The sequence below is a fragment of the Ursus arctos genome, unplaced genomic scaffold (genome assembly GCF_023065955.2).
Source record: "Ursus arctos isolate Adak ecotype North America unplaced genomic scaffold, UrsArc2.0 scaffold_10, whole genome shotgun sequence".
Taxonomy (NCBI): Eukaryota; Metazoa; Chordata; class Mammalia; order Carnivora; family Ursidae; genus Ursus; species Ursus arctos.
The window spans coordinates 9,551,635-9,570,348 of NW_026622764.1; the positions used below are offsets into that span (position 1 = coordinate 9,551,635).

The 18,714-nt window shown below is 43.9% G+C and overlaps 1 protein-coding gene across 1 annotated transcript in view; it reads right to left on the reverse strand.

The window, feature by feature from the left end:
• The window catches only part of ITGBL1 (integrin subunit beta like 1), a 201,851-nt gene that overhangs the window by 3,795 nt on the left and 179,342 nt on the right, over positions 1-18,714 (reverse strand). Inside the window, exon 9 of the mRNA XM_026493565.4 lies at positions 6,232-6,378. Within this exon, the coding sequence (XP_026349350.1) occupies positions 6,232-6,378 (147 nt within the window). The remainder of the gene's footprint in view (positions 1-6,231; positions 6,379-18,714) is intronic.

The following is an 18,714-nucleotide window of genomic DNA, read 5'->3' on the forward strand; positions in this document are numbered from 1 at the left end:
TCCAAGGGCACACACGACCGTTCGTGGGCATCTGACTCATGAGATCTCACTCTGGGGGTCCCCTGCCACGACCCAGGAGAGCTCTAATCTCCCCCCAAAAGTTCATCTTCCATGAGGCTCTGGGTCTAACCAACTTTCTCATTACTTCACCCATTTCCCCTCTTTTTATTTCTTATCAGTAAGAATCTTCCACTTCTGTTATTAAACATATCTTGGTGTGCTGAAAAACAATTTTATGAGTGGTATATTTAAAAGAAGAGAAAACACATGAATTAAATGGTCTCACAAAGAGAAGAAAGTTCTCTTGGTCTACACAACCTTACGTGACAGGCTCAAAACCCCTCACCGGGCAAAATTACTTCTATAGCAGCAGTAAAGACAACTTTAAAATTAAAAAAAGAATCGAAGAAACAAAGAAAAAAGGACTTCCCCTTCCTTCTATGCCCTTGGCTTCTTTGTTCCTTCCCAACGTGATTTCCTTTTACTAAATGAGGTCTATCTATCACTAAATGTTTCAGGTCAAAAATCACCCTCACAGAATGTGAAGTAGAAAAGTATTTTGATATATTTAACCAAATTCCAGACTTGCTAAGTTCAAAAGGTATTGGGAGCGGGGCGGGGAACCAACATTGATCAGTGCCTCTGGGAAACACAGAGTCATTGAAAAATGAGTTAGCGAGCTGGGAGAGAACAGTGGTTACAGAAAGGAATTGGTATTTGTTTAGATATCATGAAAGGTTCATATAAACGGGCCCCATGCCTCAGGCCCTTTGTGATACTTCACAGGGAAACTGGCATGTGCGTGTAGCTACCAGAATCCCCAATGGCCAAATTAAACGTGTGACATGGTTTGTCACACTTCTCACGGTAAGGGAGAAGTCAGAATTAGTCGTATGCTGACAACGGTGTTTACACTGATCAACTCCTTGCTTAACCACAGCACGATTTCATTGAGTCTTGACTGTTTTCCTGAGGGTCTAGAATGATCTGCAGGCTCTTGGGCACAGTCTAACGACTCTCGCTTTCGATGAAGGGCCGGCAGGCTGCCGAGGACCCAGGAGCCGAGCGTCCTGGTCAGTCCGTGAGGGATGGTGGCTCCTTCTTGGCCACATCCAGGTAGAGAGCTTCCTCAGTTTAGAAGTTATTTATCTTAACTTCAAAGATTTTCTTTCAATTTTCTTAGGCCCGGAAATGTTCAACATACAGCTACTCATTTAGCAGATGGTTAGCGATATATCTACAACAGAGAAAACCTGGGGCGTGTCATTGACTTTTCACTGCAATTTCCTCAGAAGGCACCGTATTTAGTGCCTTCTTTCCATGACTAGAGGAAAATCAATTATTTGAAGAATCTGACTGGTTTTAGTTGTTTCTAAAATAGTGCCTCCCTTACATTGCAAAATTATTTCTACAAAGAAGCAGAAGCAAATGACGTTATATGTCCATGATATTCGTGTATCACACCTAGGAGATAGATATATATTTTTATTTTGTGACAATTCATGAAAAGATCTCACATTTCACTTTTAAACTTATCCCCGGCTCTGAAACTATTCCAACTGATGCTCCAGCTTCTGAAATGCTCAGCTTCAGGCCATATCAACGCACTTTCCCAAAACTGATAAGCTCAGCTAAAGTTAATATGGTATACACTGACAGACCGTTTGACAAATAAATTCCAGTTCCCAGAGTCTACTAGGTACTGAAATACTTAGAACGAAAAATGCGGATTGATTTTTGTGTGTGCTGTGAAAACTAGCTTTTCTCGGTCAGCATCTTCCCCAGCTGTGTTGCTCCTTTCCTGTTTGTCAATTCTCAGTGTATCTTAGAGGTCGGAAATTCTTCTAGGCATAGCCTCACAATGTAATAACACAGTGGGATAGTTCTTAGGACCTCTTATAGCCTTTGTCACAGAGTACTGGCTGTTTTCATTGGTGATCAGAGGTCAAATTGCCGTCTCTGCAAAGGGAAAAACTGAGGGAGAGGATTCTGTCGGACACACACAGGCCACATGACTGCCAAGAGGGGACCAACTGTTGAGCTCAGCTGGCCAGGACCCACTCACACCCATGAGACCAGTCCAGTCATAAGGAACAGCTGGCCCATCTTGGCAGGGGCTCTCGGGTAGTAGGCTCAGGACAGCAACACCACTAACCCATTTATTTTCTTTCTCAGTATAAGGACCCCCAAGAAGGCTCCGATCTCCCTTCTGTGCTTCTTACTGGTTTCCATTCCTGGGGAACCAGCCACATTTTCTCATTTGTCTTCAAAGCAGCCTTAGGACTTAAGAAGGGGAAGCTAATGAAATTCTTCTGCCTTCTTCAAAGATGAGAAAATGGGAGTACAGACAGGATAAGGGAATTACTCAGGGCCACATGGGCCAGACACAACAGTTATCCCAAGATTTCAATCTGACTCAGTCTGTTCTTGTCTCTACCTACCTATCCTTGGAAAAACTTCCATATAGTTTCAAAAAATGAGCTGTGTGTTCTCACAGCTCTGACGAGACAGCCACACTGGGGGAAGCAACTAGAACTCTTGGCAAAAGCTGGCTTTTGAAGTGCAACTTGTACCCTTTCCCTTTCATGGGGATGGAGGACGAGCCCTGGTGGAGTAGAGGGGATGACAGGCAGGTGGGCACGCGCACCGTGGCTTCCATGGCTGACGCGGGACTCAGCAAGTACCCTTGGGAGAGTTTAAGGAGACATCCAATGATACACAACTACAGTCATTGTCACACAACAGCAGCTTTAAGAGTATCGCAGGTGACGACCCGGATCTAGGTTGAAGTTACGAAGGTAGAAAGGTTATCGGGTACTCTTGGATCCAAATAAATAAATAAATCCCCAAACAAACAGCCTACGAATTATGTCACGTATTCCACAAAGGTGGCTAAACTCAGGGGAGACCTGGCTCTAAGCTCATCCCTCTGGCTATTCACACCAACAGTTTGAGTCTAAGGGCGAGGCACCTTTATTAGCTGTCCCATTAATAAAGTTGGACTTTCTTTTTCGTTCATCAAGCCTGACAAAATGCTGCAACCTGACCTCCCAGCAGGCACTTTTCTTTCACTATTGTACTAACTACTCCATCTGTTATGAAGGTCACAACAATGTATCTTGTTTTAAATTTTTCTATGGAGTGATTTATTGTCTTGGCTATCAATTTGTAAAGAAATAAAACGCTATTTCTTCATCGTCTCCTGAGGTGACAACTTTATTCACAGCTCACGGGAAGCGCATGACCCAGACTTGTCTTTCTGGTGGAAACACTTGGCTGGCGGCTTGGGCCCCATCTCAGGCTTACTGCTCATGCCTGTCCCACGTTCGGAGAAAGAGAAAGGCTCCAACTTCCTCTGTGATCATCAGGGTCAGGGGTTTTCGTTTGCAAATTTGAGAAAAAGCATATGGAATTTGGGCAAGTCCATGAGATCAAGAAATACATGGTCCTAGTCAAGTCGCTGGCACAGACTTCTCTATCTCGCCACCATGTTAGAAGACCGTTAGTCTACTTCCTGGACTACTTTTCCTGTGGTTCTTGGGGTGGGGGTGGAGTGGCACCCTCCATGGGGACAGGAATAACGGCTGGACCCCTGTTCTCCTCTATGCCTGCAGTTTTATGATCTTGGTCTCAGCCCCTTTCTTCCTGTATAGTCCAACTGATGGCTCCGGAACAGGAGGAGAGAGAGAAGCCACAGCCAGCTGCTGCCAACAGTAGGAACGCCCGCCATCGCCACTAACACCAGTCTCCAAAAGCACAGCCTCCGGGCAGCTTTCACATTCTGACTTTAACGACTCTAAAACTCTCTACTCAATGAAGGATAAACCGCTTAGACAAATAGACTTTCAACCCTCCATTGATCTCTGGATATATTTCCATCACCCAAAGCAAACAATCTGAAAAGGCATTAACTAGAGACAGATTTCCTTGTTCTGTTTTGTTCTGAGGAAATGCCTTCGGGTCAATATTTAGTCAACCTATTCTTTTCTTGCATTTTCTGCATATATGATGCTGAAGAGTAAGACTCTCCTCAGAAAGTAATGGCTTTAAAAAGAAGGTTCATTTCTTCAAAAGAAACGATTTCTCTTTGTATGAAATTCAGTGTAGGAAACGACAGACTGGTATTTGCGCTATGGGGGAGCATGGCTTTGTGCTTTCTGACTGTAGCTGCAACTGGACATGGCTTAGCCAAGGTCCACTCGTGGACAACGTGAATGATTCCATAGTGTGTCTTGTAAATACACACACACAAACGCTCCCAAAGTGGCTGATTTTTAAAGTAAACTAATACTAACGGGCCCATCCATGTTTTAATGGGACTGGGCATCCTCATTCTATGGCATTTCTGTGAAAAGTTACTATCCTTATTCCAACGATAATGCCATTGTGGAAAATCAACCAAAAAAATCTGAACTTCCGGGCTCTGTGTTAGGAGCCGTACTCGGGAAGAAATCTAATTCAGACAGGTTGATCTTTCTCACCTGTCGGTTATTTGCAGGACGCTGCCTTCTGGTCTGATAACATTTCTTTTCTCCCCCTGGAAGGTTAATTCCATCCCTACGGCCTTTCCTGTTTGCTTTGTTCACCTCCTCCTCCATAATTCCTTCCCCGCTTTCTGGCCCACCCAACAGACTTGAACCTAAAGCAAGCGTTTCCAGGCAATGAGAGCCCCCGACAGACAGACTGGTGCTAGATTCATCTGGGAGTTGGAATTAGAATGAATTTAATAAAAGAACAAACAAGGAACAAAGTGGTTGCTTTCCACTCATTCGATTGCCCCTGATGGCCAGGGCGTGAGGTCGAAGGCACGGCGTGCTTGGCAGAGCACGGTAAACCCAGAGTCTCAAACCCAGCACGCCCGGAAACCAAGGACAAGCACAGCTGTCTGTTGAAGCTGAGCACGTTTCAGTTTTCCACCTTCCTCCCGGCATCCCATGTGGTCAGAGCATTCCATCAGATTCTATCTTTGCAGTTATGCCAGAAAGCCTCTCTGAGCCTGAAGGCGGTGGCCTTTGGCGGTAGGTAAGGGGACAGCCACTGTGTAGGGGCACATCCTGCTTCCGAAACCGCCGTCACTCTCTAGCCGTTCACGTGCTTCCCGGGGGCTTCTTCAGAAAGATACTTAACGTGCTAACTGGGACCCAGGGGGAGGGGTTTGAGGGTGAACAGTGCAGTTTCACCCCTAGCTGTGCGCCTTGTCTGAAAAGCAGGGAGGGGGCTGTGCTGAAGAAGAGAGTCTGGACACTCCGTGCCATCTAGTTTCACGAGGGGCAGCTCCCGAACGTTACTGAGAATCTGGTGAGCTTCCAGAGCCTTCCTGGTGTTTTCTTAGGCACTAGCGACAGCGTCCTAGAGGAGCCCATATGCACCATGAGAACGGGATTTTAAGTCTCTTCAAGAATTCACACAGAAACATCAAGGTCAAGGTGCCTGAAATTTAGTCTGTCAGTATTCTTTCTCAGAAAAAAAAAATCTGCTCTGCTTTTCTGGGGGACTTGAGGGGACAATGGGCGGGATTGCTATTCTTCTAGAATTTGTTTCTATGGCAAACTTTTGATTGGGATGGTAACTCTTATTCAATCAACTTGAAAATTATAAACACGTTGCAGGCTTAAATTTTTGTTATATATTAGATTACATGTTTGGTTGGAAAATTGGTGATTTTTAGGCCAAAGAAAATGACACCAGAACTTTGAGACTCATAGACTCTTCCTTTCCTTTTTTATGAAACAAAATATTTAGTTTCCCTTTATGTCTTTTTGCCCCCTTCAACCCTCCCCTCCCCCCTACCCCCACATCATCCAGCCTGGGAAGGGTCCAGTCCTGCTTGTTGACAGTTCAGACCCTTGTGATCACTTTTCTGCAGTTCTGGGCTGTGCTATTTCACAGGAGAACTCAACAATTACCCCTCTGCCTTTTTTGGGGGTCCATTCACTGCCCATTACATCTTGTTGTCTTTTCTTCTTTATACAATTACCAATTACATGTCACTCTGCCATGATGATGCACGCAAGTGGCCGAGGACCTTCTTGCAGGAAAACCTTCCCACGCCTTTCATTTTCTCAGACCCCACGCTTCATGTGCTTAACTTGCAAGTCTGAAGTCTGGTAGGAGCAGAGGACAGCATGGTTTTCATTCCCACGAAGTGCCGCCGGGAAAGGTGGTACGCGCTGCCCTGCAAACCGTGTGTCGGAACGGGGACCGGGTCCAAGCTCCCACAGAGGTACTCACCCTTCCCGGAGCACAGTATGCCATCCGCCGATTCGCACAAACTCTTGCTTTGCTCCTCCGTCAAGTTGCACTTCCGCGGGTGCTGGCAGAGCTTCCCGAACCAGCCTCTCTCACACACGCAGTGACCACAGGAGCATGTTCCGTGGCCTGCGAAGCAATCACGGGGGTGGGGAGGGGGTGAGAGGGGGAGATGGGTAAATATCCAGCGGAATCACAGTTCTTCAGAAAGAAACACGTAAACCATAGGACCTCATGCCCTAGCAAGCAAACATGCTTTCCTTTAAACACAGTCCATTTGGCAGATGGTTGTTTAAAAGAACTTCACAACCGGGTTCCAGATTAGCATACGACCTTTGAATGTAGCACAGGAGATGGTCTAAGAAAGAAAGAAACCTTGAAATCATTTAAAATGGAATTTCATCGTCGTTCTTTGATACAAAACACTTCCTCATCTGCATTTTTATCAGCAGGAAGTCTTAGCGTGCTTCCTCATTGCCACACCACGGCGTCCAGACCAACTTGCAAGGCTAGTCACGTTACCAAGGCTTGCGGCATTTATTGATCGCCCTCCTATTGTTTACTAATAAAAAGCAAAAGGTTAACTTCCCCTGGAATGGCATTGTGTTACTTTATCTGTGTATCCTGCCCTTAATAATAAGAACAGATGTAAGTTTAAGTCAATTTATTGTATAGATGTTAAAAACAGCATAAGGCTTAGATTCATATCTGGGACCTTTTTTTTTTCCCTTTTGTTTTTGTCATTGGCTCTTGGTTCTGGGGATGTTTATTTTTTGGTGTATACATAACACTGTATTTATCACAGTCACACACCAGCATAAAGTCCATCTAATTGCTTGTCACCAGCATCCCATTACATTATCTCATCTTCCACTTTAATTTCTTATTTTCAACCGATGCTTCATTCTTTTACTTGTATGTACATTACCTTACAGCCAGATCTCTTCAAACAGAACAACCAAAAAACCATCTGTTAGGTAAAATTTGCTGATGAGGAGCAGAGCATTTTGCTAGGCACCAGGGGATACAAAATCAAGCATGACAGACAGGACAGGCAGGTTCAACTGCGGCATAGTTTAAAGGTATATAGTTGGCATTCATGGGCACTTTCTTCTTGAAAAGTCTCTCCTAGACTGGTTTTCATGCTGGTTTTCATGGGACTCTCCTCCTTCCGACACTTTTCCTTTTTTCTGTTTTTCTACTTTTTTTTTTCTGACCCGATTAGTGCGGGTGTCCCCTGATTGTCTACTCTTAATCTTCTTTTCTCTCTCTATAATCTCTCTTTTGAAAAATTCCTAAATCTCAGGCTTTCAGATAACGGCAATGATCACAGGACTGTATCTCCAGCCTCTAAATTTCTCCTAACGCCCACTCCCATCATTGCATATTTTGTATTCTGCTAGCATCCAGACTGACCCGTCTAGACCTGCATCTACAGTTGTCCTTCGCACAGCTGCTCTTTTGTAACACCCAGTTCTTTTAATGGCGCAAACTAGCCTTGTCACCCAGTTCCAAAGATTTTAAATCACGTTTGAATCTCTCTTACTCCTTCTAAAGAGTTGTCAGAACCTGTTGAAAACTACCTCCAAAAGGTCCACCCATGTCACCCGCATAAACCTTTGAGAGACCATCTAACAGGTTTCTCCAACAGTTGTGCTCACCGCTTCCCATAGCACGACCACTCACATACGGCCTTGAGCGCCAGCATCAGCGGCTCCCTGCTGCTTATGCGATGAGGTTCACCTGCTTAGCCTTACTTACACTTTAGGTTCCTGAAATACACCCCTGCCCTACTTTGCCAACCTCACTCCCTCTCTTCTCTTCTCCCCTATCAGATACTTCTTGACTTAAACTGATCTATTCATTGTTCTGCGTACATGTCCCCGGCTTTTCGGATGTCACGCCTTTGCTGAGATAGAAATCGTTCTCCCTAGCCGACACAGCCTGGTCCCGATAATCTTCAAAGCTCAGGGAACATGACTGCACCTCTGTGAAGATTATTCTAATATTCCCAAGAGAAGTTCATCATCTCCTCCTCTGAATTTCTATACTACCTTACTTTTCACCTCTGTTGTGGAACTTCGGTCTTGCACTTTGTGGTATATAGTTACGTCCCAAAGAAACCCGTTACTTGACTGTGAATCCCTTGAGAGTAGAAATCACTTCTGATTCATCACTACAGTCCTTCAAAGTGCCAAGCACACTGCCCTAGACATGGTGAATCCTTAAAAAAATACTTGTAGATTGAAATCTTTTTTTTAAGATTTTATTATTTGACAGAGAGAGGGAGACAGAGGGAGAGAGCACAAGCAGGGGGAGCAGCAGGCAGAGGGAGAAGCAGGCTCCCAGCTGAGCAGGGAGCCCCACGTGGGGCTTGATCCCAGGATCATGACCTGAGCCGAAGGCAGCCGCTTAACCAACTGAGCCACCAGGTGCCCCTGAAATCTTTTTTTTTTTTAAACAAAATCTCCTTTTCGTCCCCCCCCCCCCCCACACACAAATCCCAGCTGAAAACCGTCAACTGAATCCAGGGCATGTTTACAGGTCATCTGGTTAATGCCCTGTCACTGAAGGACAACGGACAGTTCTTCGATGGCTCTGTTTTATTTTTGCGATGGGTAGGACGCAGTGAAGTTAGAAAATTAGTGCCCCCTAAGAGCTACGTGCACAAAAAAACAGTTATTAAATTGATTATATCCTGACTTACCCAATAAAACAAAAGTCCACCTAAAGTGAGGTCTATTTAAGATGTTTAAAAAAACTGTCCATCTTTGCAGGCAGATAATCTGGGATACAAAAAGTAAGAAAGAGCTTCTATGCACCAGTGACATCAAGCTCAGGACTTTCCGAATGTTCATGTTTCTTACTGACCCTGGGCTAGTGAGAATTTCCATCAATTTGACATAATTGGAATCATTTAATCTCTATTGCAGAGAAAGCCACTCTCCCTTTAACTTAGGATATTGTTGAGAATAACTAAATGGCTCCTCACAGCAAGTAATTTAATACAAAATATTCAAGGAAATAGGAGATTGTTTTTCATTTATTAGCTCATTCATCACATCCTTCCACAAAATTAGGTTGGCATCTAGCCCAGACAATGGTCAAAATGCACTGGTATTTAAATGTTTTGCTTTGCCACTGACATGGCTTTTCTTTAAAGTTTTTTTTAAAAGCTTTTGATATAAGCTATCTTTTTAATAAACTTTAATGATATAGGCATGCACTCAAGAAACTATTTATTGTGTACCAGGCATAGTCCACGAGAGTGGAAAACAAGGACACAAATACACTTGAGTTGTGGGAGAGCTGAAGAGGGCACTAGTATATTCAACAGTGAGAACAATGTTAACTGGAGTAGTCAGAGAAGAGCTCTGTGACACCCAAGGGATAAGAAGAAGCCAAGATAGCCAATGTTCTAGAAAAGCTAATGAAAAGTTCTTGGAATAAGAAAGAGCTTGGCATGTTACAGGCAGTGAAAAAAAGGTCAATGTGTTCAAAGAAAATTGAGTAAGAAAAAATGGAATAAATAACAAAGCCAGAGAAATATTCGGGAAAGAGAACACAGGAAATTGTCTATTCTTGGTAAGAAGTTTCAATTTTATTCTAAGAAGAATGGGAAATCATAGAAGGGTGTTATGCAAGAGAGTGATACGATATGATTTACAATTTGCAAATTCAGCTTGGCAGCTGGGAGGGCGAGATGAAGGTGTGTTGGGAGGCACTGAGTATGGTGAAAGTGAGAGAGTTGGAGCGGTCCAAGTGGAGGTGGGCGCACAAATGAGGAGAGTAGATGGAGATCCAATTTGGTGATGGTGCCTATAGGACCTGGTGTTGGATTGGACGTGATGAGTGAGAAAGAAAGGACTAGTTTTCTAGTTAGGGAAACGCTATTTGTTAGATATGGAAGCTGCAGGAGGGCGCGGTTGGGAGCAGAAAATCAGCTCTGCTTTGAACACTGTGTGTCTGAGATCCTCTTAAGACAACCAAGTAGACAGGCCACGTAAGCAGGTGACACAAGTCTGATGTCACAGATTAGGGCTTGGTTATACACACTCTTTTCCAAAAAGAGAGAGCATTTGAAGCATTTGGAAGTCAATGAGCCTACCTAGGGAGAAATAAATCTTGGGGAACTCCAATATTTAGGGCTAGGGTAAAGGAGGAGAAGCCAGACAGGTAGGAACATCTAGTAAAGAAGGAAGAAAATGAGACAATTTTATAAAATGACAAGAAAGGCTATTCCATAAAGGCAGCTTACGGAGTGAAATGTTCCTGAAAATTGGAGTTTAAAAAAAAAAAAAAAAAAAAAAAACCAAAACCAAAAAACACCATAAGTCAGCTTTTGCCAGACCAACTCTACTATGAAATCACTCAGGCCTATGAATGCCACCCCCAGGGGTGGCAGACTTATTGATGTATAACGCATATATACCGTTTAGTAAGGACAACGTGTCTGAGGGTGGCAGAACCCGTAGTGATAAGCTATCTTCACATAATAAGTGTACAACAGATCATTCTAGAATGAACCTTAGAAAGATCTGCCTAATGAACCATTTGAAATACACTAAATCGGCCTTCACTTGACTTCCAAGCCTTCACAGCGGTGAGTAACTTCCCATTCGATTTTCACTTCCAGAGCCACTCCCCTCTCCCAGATGCTTAGCTCCTTGCATCTGGTATCCCCATCCTTGCTCTTTCTTCCTATTCTCTTTCCTTCCCCCACACCAAAATATTCACCAAGGACACTCCAGACCTGTGTTGCCCAACATAGTAGTCACTAGTCACACATGACTATCGGAATTTATTAAAGTTAAGTAAAATTTAAAATGCAGTTTCTCGGGTGCACTAGTCACATTTCAAAGGCCTGAGAGCCAGGAGTGGCCAGTGGCTCCTGCGTGGAATGACGCAGACACAGGGTACTCTCGTTATCTTTGAAAATCCTATTGGACAGTGCGGCTCTAGACAAACACCTTTTCCAATGAAATTCACTGGCTCTGAGACACATTTCCTTCAGACACTGCAATGATGGTTCTCAGTTAGGAAACTGACCCCTGGGGGGGACTAATTGAATCACATACTACGTATTGTCTGCCCAATACTCTTTTCCCCTTGTTAATATTGGGGAGGGCCATTCATTTCTTTCAGGGAGGTGATAATATGCCCATCTGAAAATGTTTGAATACCCAGGCTCCTTTTGACTTAGGACAGAGCTCGAATAAATGAGATATAAGAGAAAATCTCTTGGGTGAGGTTTCCAAGAAAGCTATGGTCATCCAAAGAAAGACAGACTCAGCCAGCATGTGTCCTTTGCTCTTTGCCCTTTTCTCTCCCTTTTTTTCTTCCCTAGAAGATGGACGTACTGGAGGCTTTCTAGGAGCACGACAATGAAAGTGATGCCGGAAGGGCGGAAGTGAAGAGAGAGGTGCATGGGACATTGATGGCTTTCAGGTAGCCCCCTCACCCTCCATCCCGGGAGTGACACCTTGCAGATTTATTTCTGTGAATTACCTACAGGCCTGACTGGTACACTTATGAAGTCAGAAAAGACATCTGTGACTTAACATGTAATCTGGAGACAATCCCCATGCTACCCGAGCTAAGAAAGGCTTGGCTTGACTCAGTGGTTGGAGACCTTTGCCAACGTGAGCAATCCGGCAGCGTCTGGGGGTCACTATAATCACATCCTCAGGCTGCACGTTCTTCAGTTTGCAGCTATGAACTGAAGAACTCCCAGAAGAAATGTGAACTGATTGTGTAATTAACAGGTGGCTCTTCATTACCCCTTCTTGTTTCTTCAATTGGACCCATGGGCAGCAGCTATTCCAGGAACACAGAGGAAAGAAGAAAAGCAATAAGCAGCCATTTCTTATTCCTATCCTGGGTAAATGGAGGACAGGAGGGAGGTCTCTGATTCCGTTTCTATTAGCCTAAAACAACTAAACACACACCAGCCAACACGTGGATATATTTCCTTCATGAAATCTTAAAATCATATACCACGAAAAAGTGAGTAATTCTTAGGGATTATCACTCTGGACAGAGCATGTTTTCTCAGCAGTGACTTATTTGATTAAAAAAATCCATGCACTTACAGATCACACACAATTTTCATTGTTAATAAAGGTGTTTTGAGAAGGTCCGCATGTGGTCTACCATCACTGAACGTGACTCACCAATACCTTAATTAGTAAGAAGGGTCTTACTTCATACCGATTTTCTGTTTGCCAGTCATTTTCACGACTCTCATTTTCAGGTCGTAATTTGGCTGTAATCAAAACTGAACTGCTTAGAATTATGTAATTACTTACATTCCCCTTCAGGTACAATTGCTAATCTACCCCCACCTACCGGAACTGGTTTAATCATCTTCAGCGTTACCGTTCGGAGGGGAGAAACAGGGCTAGTTATTACCTCTCACGTGCCTGCTGATTTGGTAGGCTGATGGGCGTGTTTGGTTTCACTCAGTCCCTGTTTGCTCAAACACGCAGGCAGTCCCTGCCTGGCTCTCGGGCCCCACGCTGCATGCACAGGGCTCCAGTTCTCCTCTCCAGGTGCAAGACCACGCAAGCCACGGCTCGGTGTCTGGTGGCGCACGGAGAAAACGACCCAGATTAGTGACTCTCAGTTTTGTTCCCCCGGGCAGCCACACCAGACGGATGATGTGAATGAGTTTCACGCACTCATACTAGTAAGATTTGTGAGAGGGAGACTAAATGCTTTGTACGAAGAGCAGACTCTCCTCCGAGGCACAGACTGCTGATTCGTAGGACGCCAACTTCCTTCCAGAAACTCCGAAGCTAATGCTTGAAGATATCCAAAACAAATGCATTGTTTCGTCCTGTTCTGAAGATGGGCATTTCAGGCTTTTGCTTCCCATTACACGCGCAGGGCGTGCGTGGGTGCCTACTGGGCCCGCGGTAGCAGGCACGTTTCATTCCTTACGTCTCCTTCTCACCGTAAAGAAAATCGGTGGGCGTTAGGATCCTGACCGCACTCGTGGGCGTACCAAGGCTGAGACCAAAAGCCCGTGTAAGTTACTACAGCTGGCAGGAAATGGAGCCAGAATCCAAAACCCGGTGTGTGGGAATAGAGGGTTCATCTTCATCTTGCTGTGGGGCGCTGCTCACTTAGCTTCTCTGAAGGACTTAAATCTTCTCTGAAGGACGGCAGCAGAGTGCCCCACACATACCAGAGAAGGCGGACTTTCCCCAGACAGAACATCCACACACCCACAGAAGATTCATAAACCAAGATTTAAAAAAAAAAAAAAGTTCTATCCCTTAAAAAAAAAAATGTAGGAAGAAATGCAACAAAATGTCATCAGACATTGTTTTTGAATGATAGATTTATGAGGGATTTTTATTTTGTCCTTTATATTTTTCATTATATTTTTAGTGGTTTTAAATGTTGAAAAATTTTAAAAAATCAATGTAAAATATTTTATAATGTCCAAATATCTAAAGATCAGCAAGGATAAAATATGTGAAGTGAAATAATATGCATTATAAATGATAAATGAGTAGTTTGAAAAAAATCCTTCCCAAGGATGGATTCAAGAGCAGCTGAGAAAGAGCTCTGATGTGAGAAAATGAAACAAATGTAGTCCTTCAATATATCAAATATTTTTTTCATCTCTGTGCCTTTGCTTAGCCCCTCCCAGACCCCAAATGTTCTTCACACCCAAGCTCCACACATTTAAATATTAGCTGTTCAAGGTTCAGAGGAAATGTTCATTCCCACTTGAAGAATTCTCTGATTCCAAACTCAGATCTCTGTCTCTGTCTCTCTCTTTTTTCCTCTGTCCCTCCCTCCCCTTATTTGTGGCTCTGTTAATTTTCAATTTATTCTAAGAAAAAAAAAACTCCTTGAGATCCATCCTTAACCTAAGTTTGAGGCTACAATAATGAGAGAGAGACTCTTACTGTATCCACAAGAAGTGTACAGAAGAGACATAAGGACACTTAGAGTGAAATGACATGATGTTATGAAGAAGGTACTGCAGTGTGGAGGAAGTACAGAAGAATTTCAGAAAGGCTCCCTGAAGGAGATAATTTGGAAGTCTAATAGAAATGATGAGTTATTCAAGGAGAAGCGAAAGTAAGGAATACAGTGCCACGTAAAAGGGACAAAGTCATAACACGTCCAAATTTCTCCATCTCCATGGCCCTCTATGAAGGAATCATTTTTTAAAAAGATGCAGACAATTGGTGCCACAAGACGTTGTCTCCTCCATCCAAAAACTCAAATCAGAAACCTGGGATTCATCCTTGGGACTCATCCTTGAACCTGCCCTGCCCTTCACGCATCCCTTCATCATGGATTTCTGTACGTGCTGCTCATACTCCTGGGGCACGGGGGGCCCGCTAAGCCTTTGGGCTGACCTCTGGCACTAGTCTCCTTGGAAGGGAAGGACGCTGGAACCACATCCTGGCAGCAGCACGGTCCCAGGCTTTCTCCACGCGAGTCCTTGTAGCAATTTATGAGGATGACAGCTCAATACAGTGGTGTGGGAATTACCTTCTCTTCCGATAGCACAGCCCAGATGCCCGGAAACGAGATCCATATGGCACAGATGTTGAGGCTTCCCTGGCTTACAGGAAGCCTTATGCCCGAGAGGAGCCAAAATCTCTCCTAATGATTCCTTAAGCACAGCTCCCGGAAACCCCACCAGGGCACGGCACCCCCATCACACACGTATAGTTCAGTCATACTCCCTCCCCATCTAGCTGAAATGTATGGATCACAGATCGCGATTACCATGAGCACTGTTGTCCGGTGACACTGGCGTATACTATCTGCATCTGTTCCCAGGGAACCGGAGCTAGGGGTTTAACAGCGGGTCAGAGTCTCTGGCAGCAAGGTAAGCGTTTTGTTAGCCTGTTGTCCGTATTGTTGGTAATGCCATCACCGACACACCTCAGTCTTTCCCTCTGCACCGTCCTCTGTCTAGCTGAACCATCTTTACTTCTCACCAGGACTATTCTCCTGACATCCATATTCACCCGGCAGCCTTCCCAGCGACTCCTCGCAACAATGCATACTTCACCCCGCAGCCGGAGGTACTGTCACCACAGGGATCGTATTACTGGCTTGTGTAAACCCCTCCTATGGCTTCCTAGCATCCTGCGAGGAAAACCTCAAATCACGAACATGGTTTTTAAAACATGTCGCACCCTTTTCCCATTTGCTTTCCAATCTCCAACCACCCAGGGTTTCTGGTTCTCAAACGTTCCTGGAATATGTTCCTCTCACTTTCCCACAGACGCTTCGCACACACTGTTCTCTGTGACACCCGCTACCACACCCGGCTGAGTTCTACACGCCCTTTACCACCAAGTACGGTGCTTGTCGTGTTCAGGTGATTAATACATGCAAAGCGCCTGTTATGCATCAAAGAGTGTTACCCAGATGTGCGAGCATTAGGGTCTGGGTTCAATCCCCCAATTACATATGTTCTCATTGAACTAGCGGTTCTCCTTTCAGCACATCCGGCTCATTGTCATCCCTCTGTCAACGTCTACCCTTCAACCATAATTGTGCACTCCATAGATTCACCACCAGATCTCCGGGGCAGAGGCTCCATATGTATTTGCTGAATTAACGAAGAAATAAATGATAACTTCACTTTCAACCAAGCAGAAGTTGGAAGAATTTCCGTATGAAAATATTTCATTAGAATTTGGAAGGAAGAGTCTGAAGCTAAGGAGAACAGAGCTAAGAAACCATCTTGAGAGACTGACCTGGGGATGAATGTGGGAGGGGCTAAGACGGCACGAGGACAACAAACACCAGAAAGACATCCAGAAGCCATTTCAAGGGAAATACTGAGATTTATGGGTAGGCTCTGGGAGAGGAACAACGAAAAGAAATGAAGTGGTTATAAGAGGAGTGGGAGAAGAAACGGGTGGGACAGGTGTTTCTGAGGCCCAGAGGGGAGACCATTTCATGGGGGTTTCAGAGAAACTACAACCCCTGTGTTTTAATGTGGTCATCTGGAATGAGAACTGAGGATCACCCAGGATTTGGGCAACTAGGATTTATCAGTAACCTCAGGGAGAGTCAGTTATGTGCAACGGCTGGAGGTAGAGCAAGTTTCCACGGGTTTAACATTGAACCAAGAGGAATGCTCTAAGCATATAGTTCAGAGAGAATGGCATCAAGGAGATGAAAAATATCTAAGGGTATGTGTGTGCTTGAGGGGCCGAGCAGGGCTTTACATGGAATAAGTATGCAATGAGTATTTGCTGATGTAATTATTATTATGGGCTATGTGCATGATGAGGTATTACTAAATAAGAAAAGGGGTTTTCTTACAATAAAGGATATTTTTAGATACACTGAGAAATACAGAAGCATTGGGGATGCATACTGTGGCTTGAGGAACCCCACTGGCCAGTGTCTTCTTAATTGTGCTCTTCCATGCTTGGGGGAATCTACGAGAAGATCCCCCACAGAAGGGGCACTGCTGAGTAAGAGCCACTAAAAATATTTCTGAGATGCACAGCAGCCACTTGGATTCGGAAGCTCACTGTCAAGTGTGAGGAGAAAGACTGCTTTATGCAAAAAGGAAACAGGAGAAAACACTCATTCCATCTAAAACTGAACACCAGAAAGTCACAGTTCTGAATAATAAACTGTTGTTACAAAAGGAATTCGTAAGCAAACATGGAACCCTGTTATACATCCCACAGAGTTCACAGTAGTCCACAGGATAAAATTCTGCCTTTGTTATGTCTGTCACTCTCTTTATATGTATACATACCGGTAATAATAACATCTAATGTGTGTGTGTGTGTGTGTGTGTGTATATATATATATATATACACACACACACATGCATGTCAGATATATGTATGTCCTGTGTGTATGATACTTACATGCTGGGTACTGACTTTATATGCATTAACTCATCTAATCCTACAGTAACCCTATAAGAGAGGTATATTATGATCATCATTTATAGGTGAGAAATGGAGGTTATGTAAATTATCTCAAATAATGTTAGTAAGTGGCAGAGCCAGGGTAGGGGGGAAAACCCTCCCATCTGCAGCCTTAACTACTGTACTATATTCCCATTTATATTTCTAAGTATTAAAGTACATTTACATAAAGGTTCATGGGAAGTGGAGGAACTTGTGGTCTCCTCATCATTTGGTTTAGTATGCTGTATACTTTAATCCTAAAGTTACTGTAGATTAGAACATGTTAATTAATGGCATGTCTCTTATATTTTCTTTCCAGAGAACAGCTGAGACATAGATGAAATTCAAGACTATAATAACCAAGGCTCAAGTAACTCCTCCCTTAAAACAGTGCTCAGAAAATAAACAAATTAAAATCACAGTACCTTTATTAGCTGGCCTAAAGAAATCACACTTTGAGCCCAAGTGCAAAGCTATGGTGGGAGGTAATGTTCCCAGTGAGAACATGAATTACAGCTGATTCTTATTATTTGCGAATTCCGTATTTGAGAATTTGCTTACTCGCTAAAATGTATTTGTATCCCTGAGATCAATAGTCATTAGAGTTTTCCAGGTCATTGGGGCACATGGGCAGAATGGCTTCTGTTGCCAGCTAAGGGCCAGGAAGACCACCCTCTGCCTCTTGTTCCAGCGCCTACACTGCCAACAAGTGTGCTTTCTGCAGTATATTTAGTGCCCTACTTTTCACATTTTTGTGCTTTTTGCTGATGATGCTGATATTTAAGACGGCCCCTAAGATATAGTGCCGAGGTGCTGCCTTGTGTACCTAAGTGCAAAAAGGCTGTCATGTGTCTTCCAGAGAAATCATCTGCTACATAATCTCCCTTCAGGTATGAGTTACAGGGCTGCTGGCCGTGAGTTCAATATTAACAAATCAACTTATATTACACGAGGTGTCTTTAGACAGAAACATACATAATATAAGGGCATGTATTGATGTGTTCATGAAAATCCTCTGACTAGAGGCAGGAACAGGACCCCGTATTTCTCTTAGAAACAATGATTCAGTATTCGCTAATTCAGTATTCACAGCCACTTTATAGACTATAATTACCACGGATAAGAAGAACAGACAGTATCTTGCTGAGGAATACTAAACAGAGTGTGTGTGTATGTTATCTGTAGCTTTTCTAGCTGTATGTTACCTAGGATAAACATGAGTAGGCCATTGATGGGGACAGCTCTCCCTCTCCCTCCTGGAACTATCCCTCCCCAAGCAATAGGAATGACCATCAGGAGTAAAGAGCCATAAGTAAATGACAAGAAAAGCAAAAAAACATATTGACTAGAACACGTAAAGACGTGGGCATCAGCCCCAGTGCGGAACAGGGGACAGAACTGAATGGCTTGCCCGGTCACCTGCGCTGGTCAGCTCAAGCAGCTTTGATGAAGCAGAAGGGTAACAAATCATTGTTACCTATAGACAATCTTTTAAAATACTAGTATCATCCTATCGGTAGGGGAAGAAAGGGATAAAGAAAGG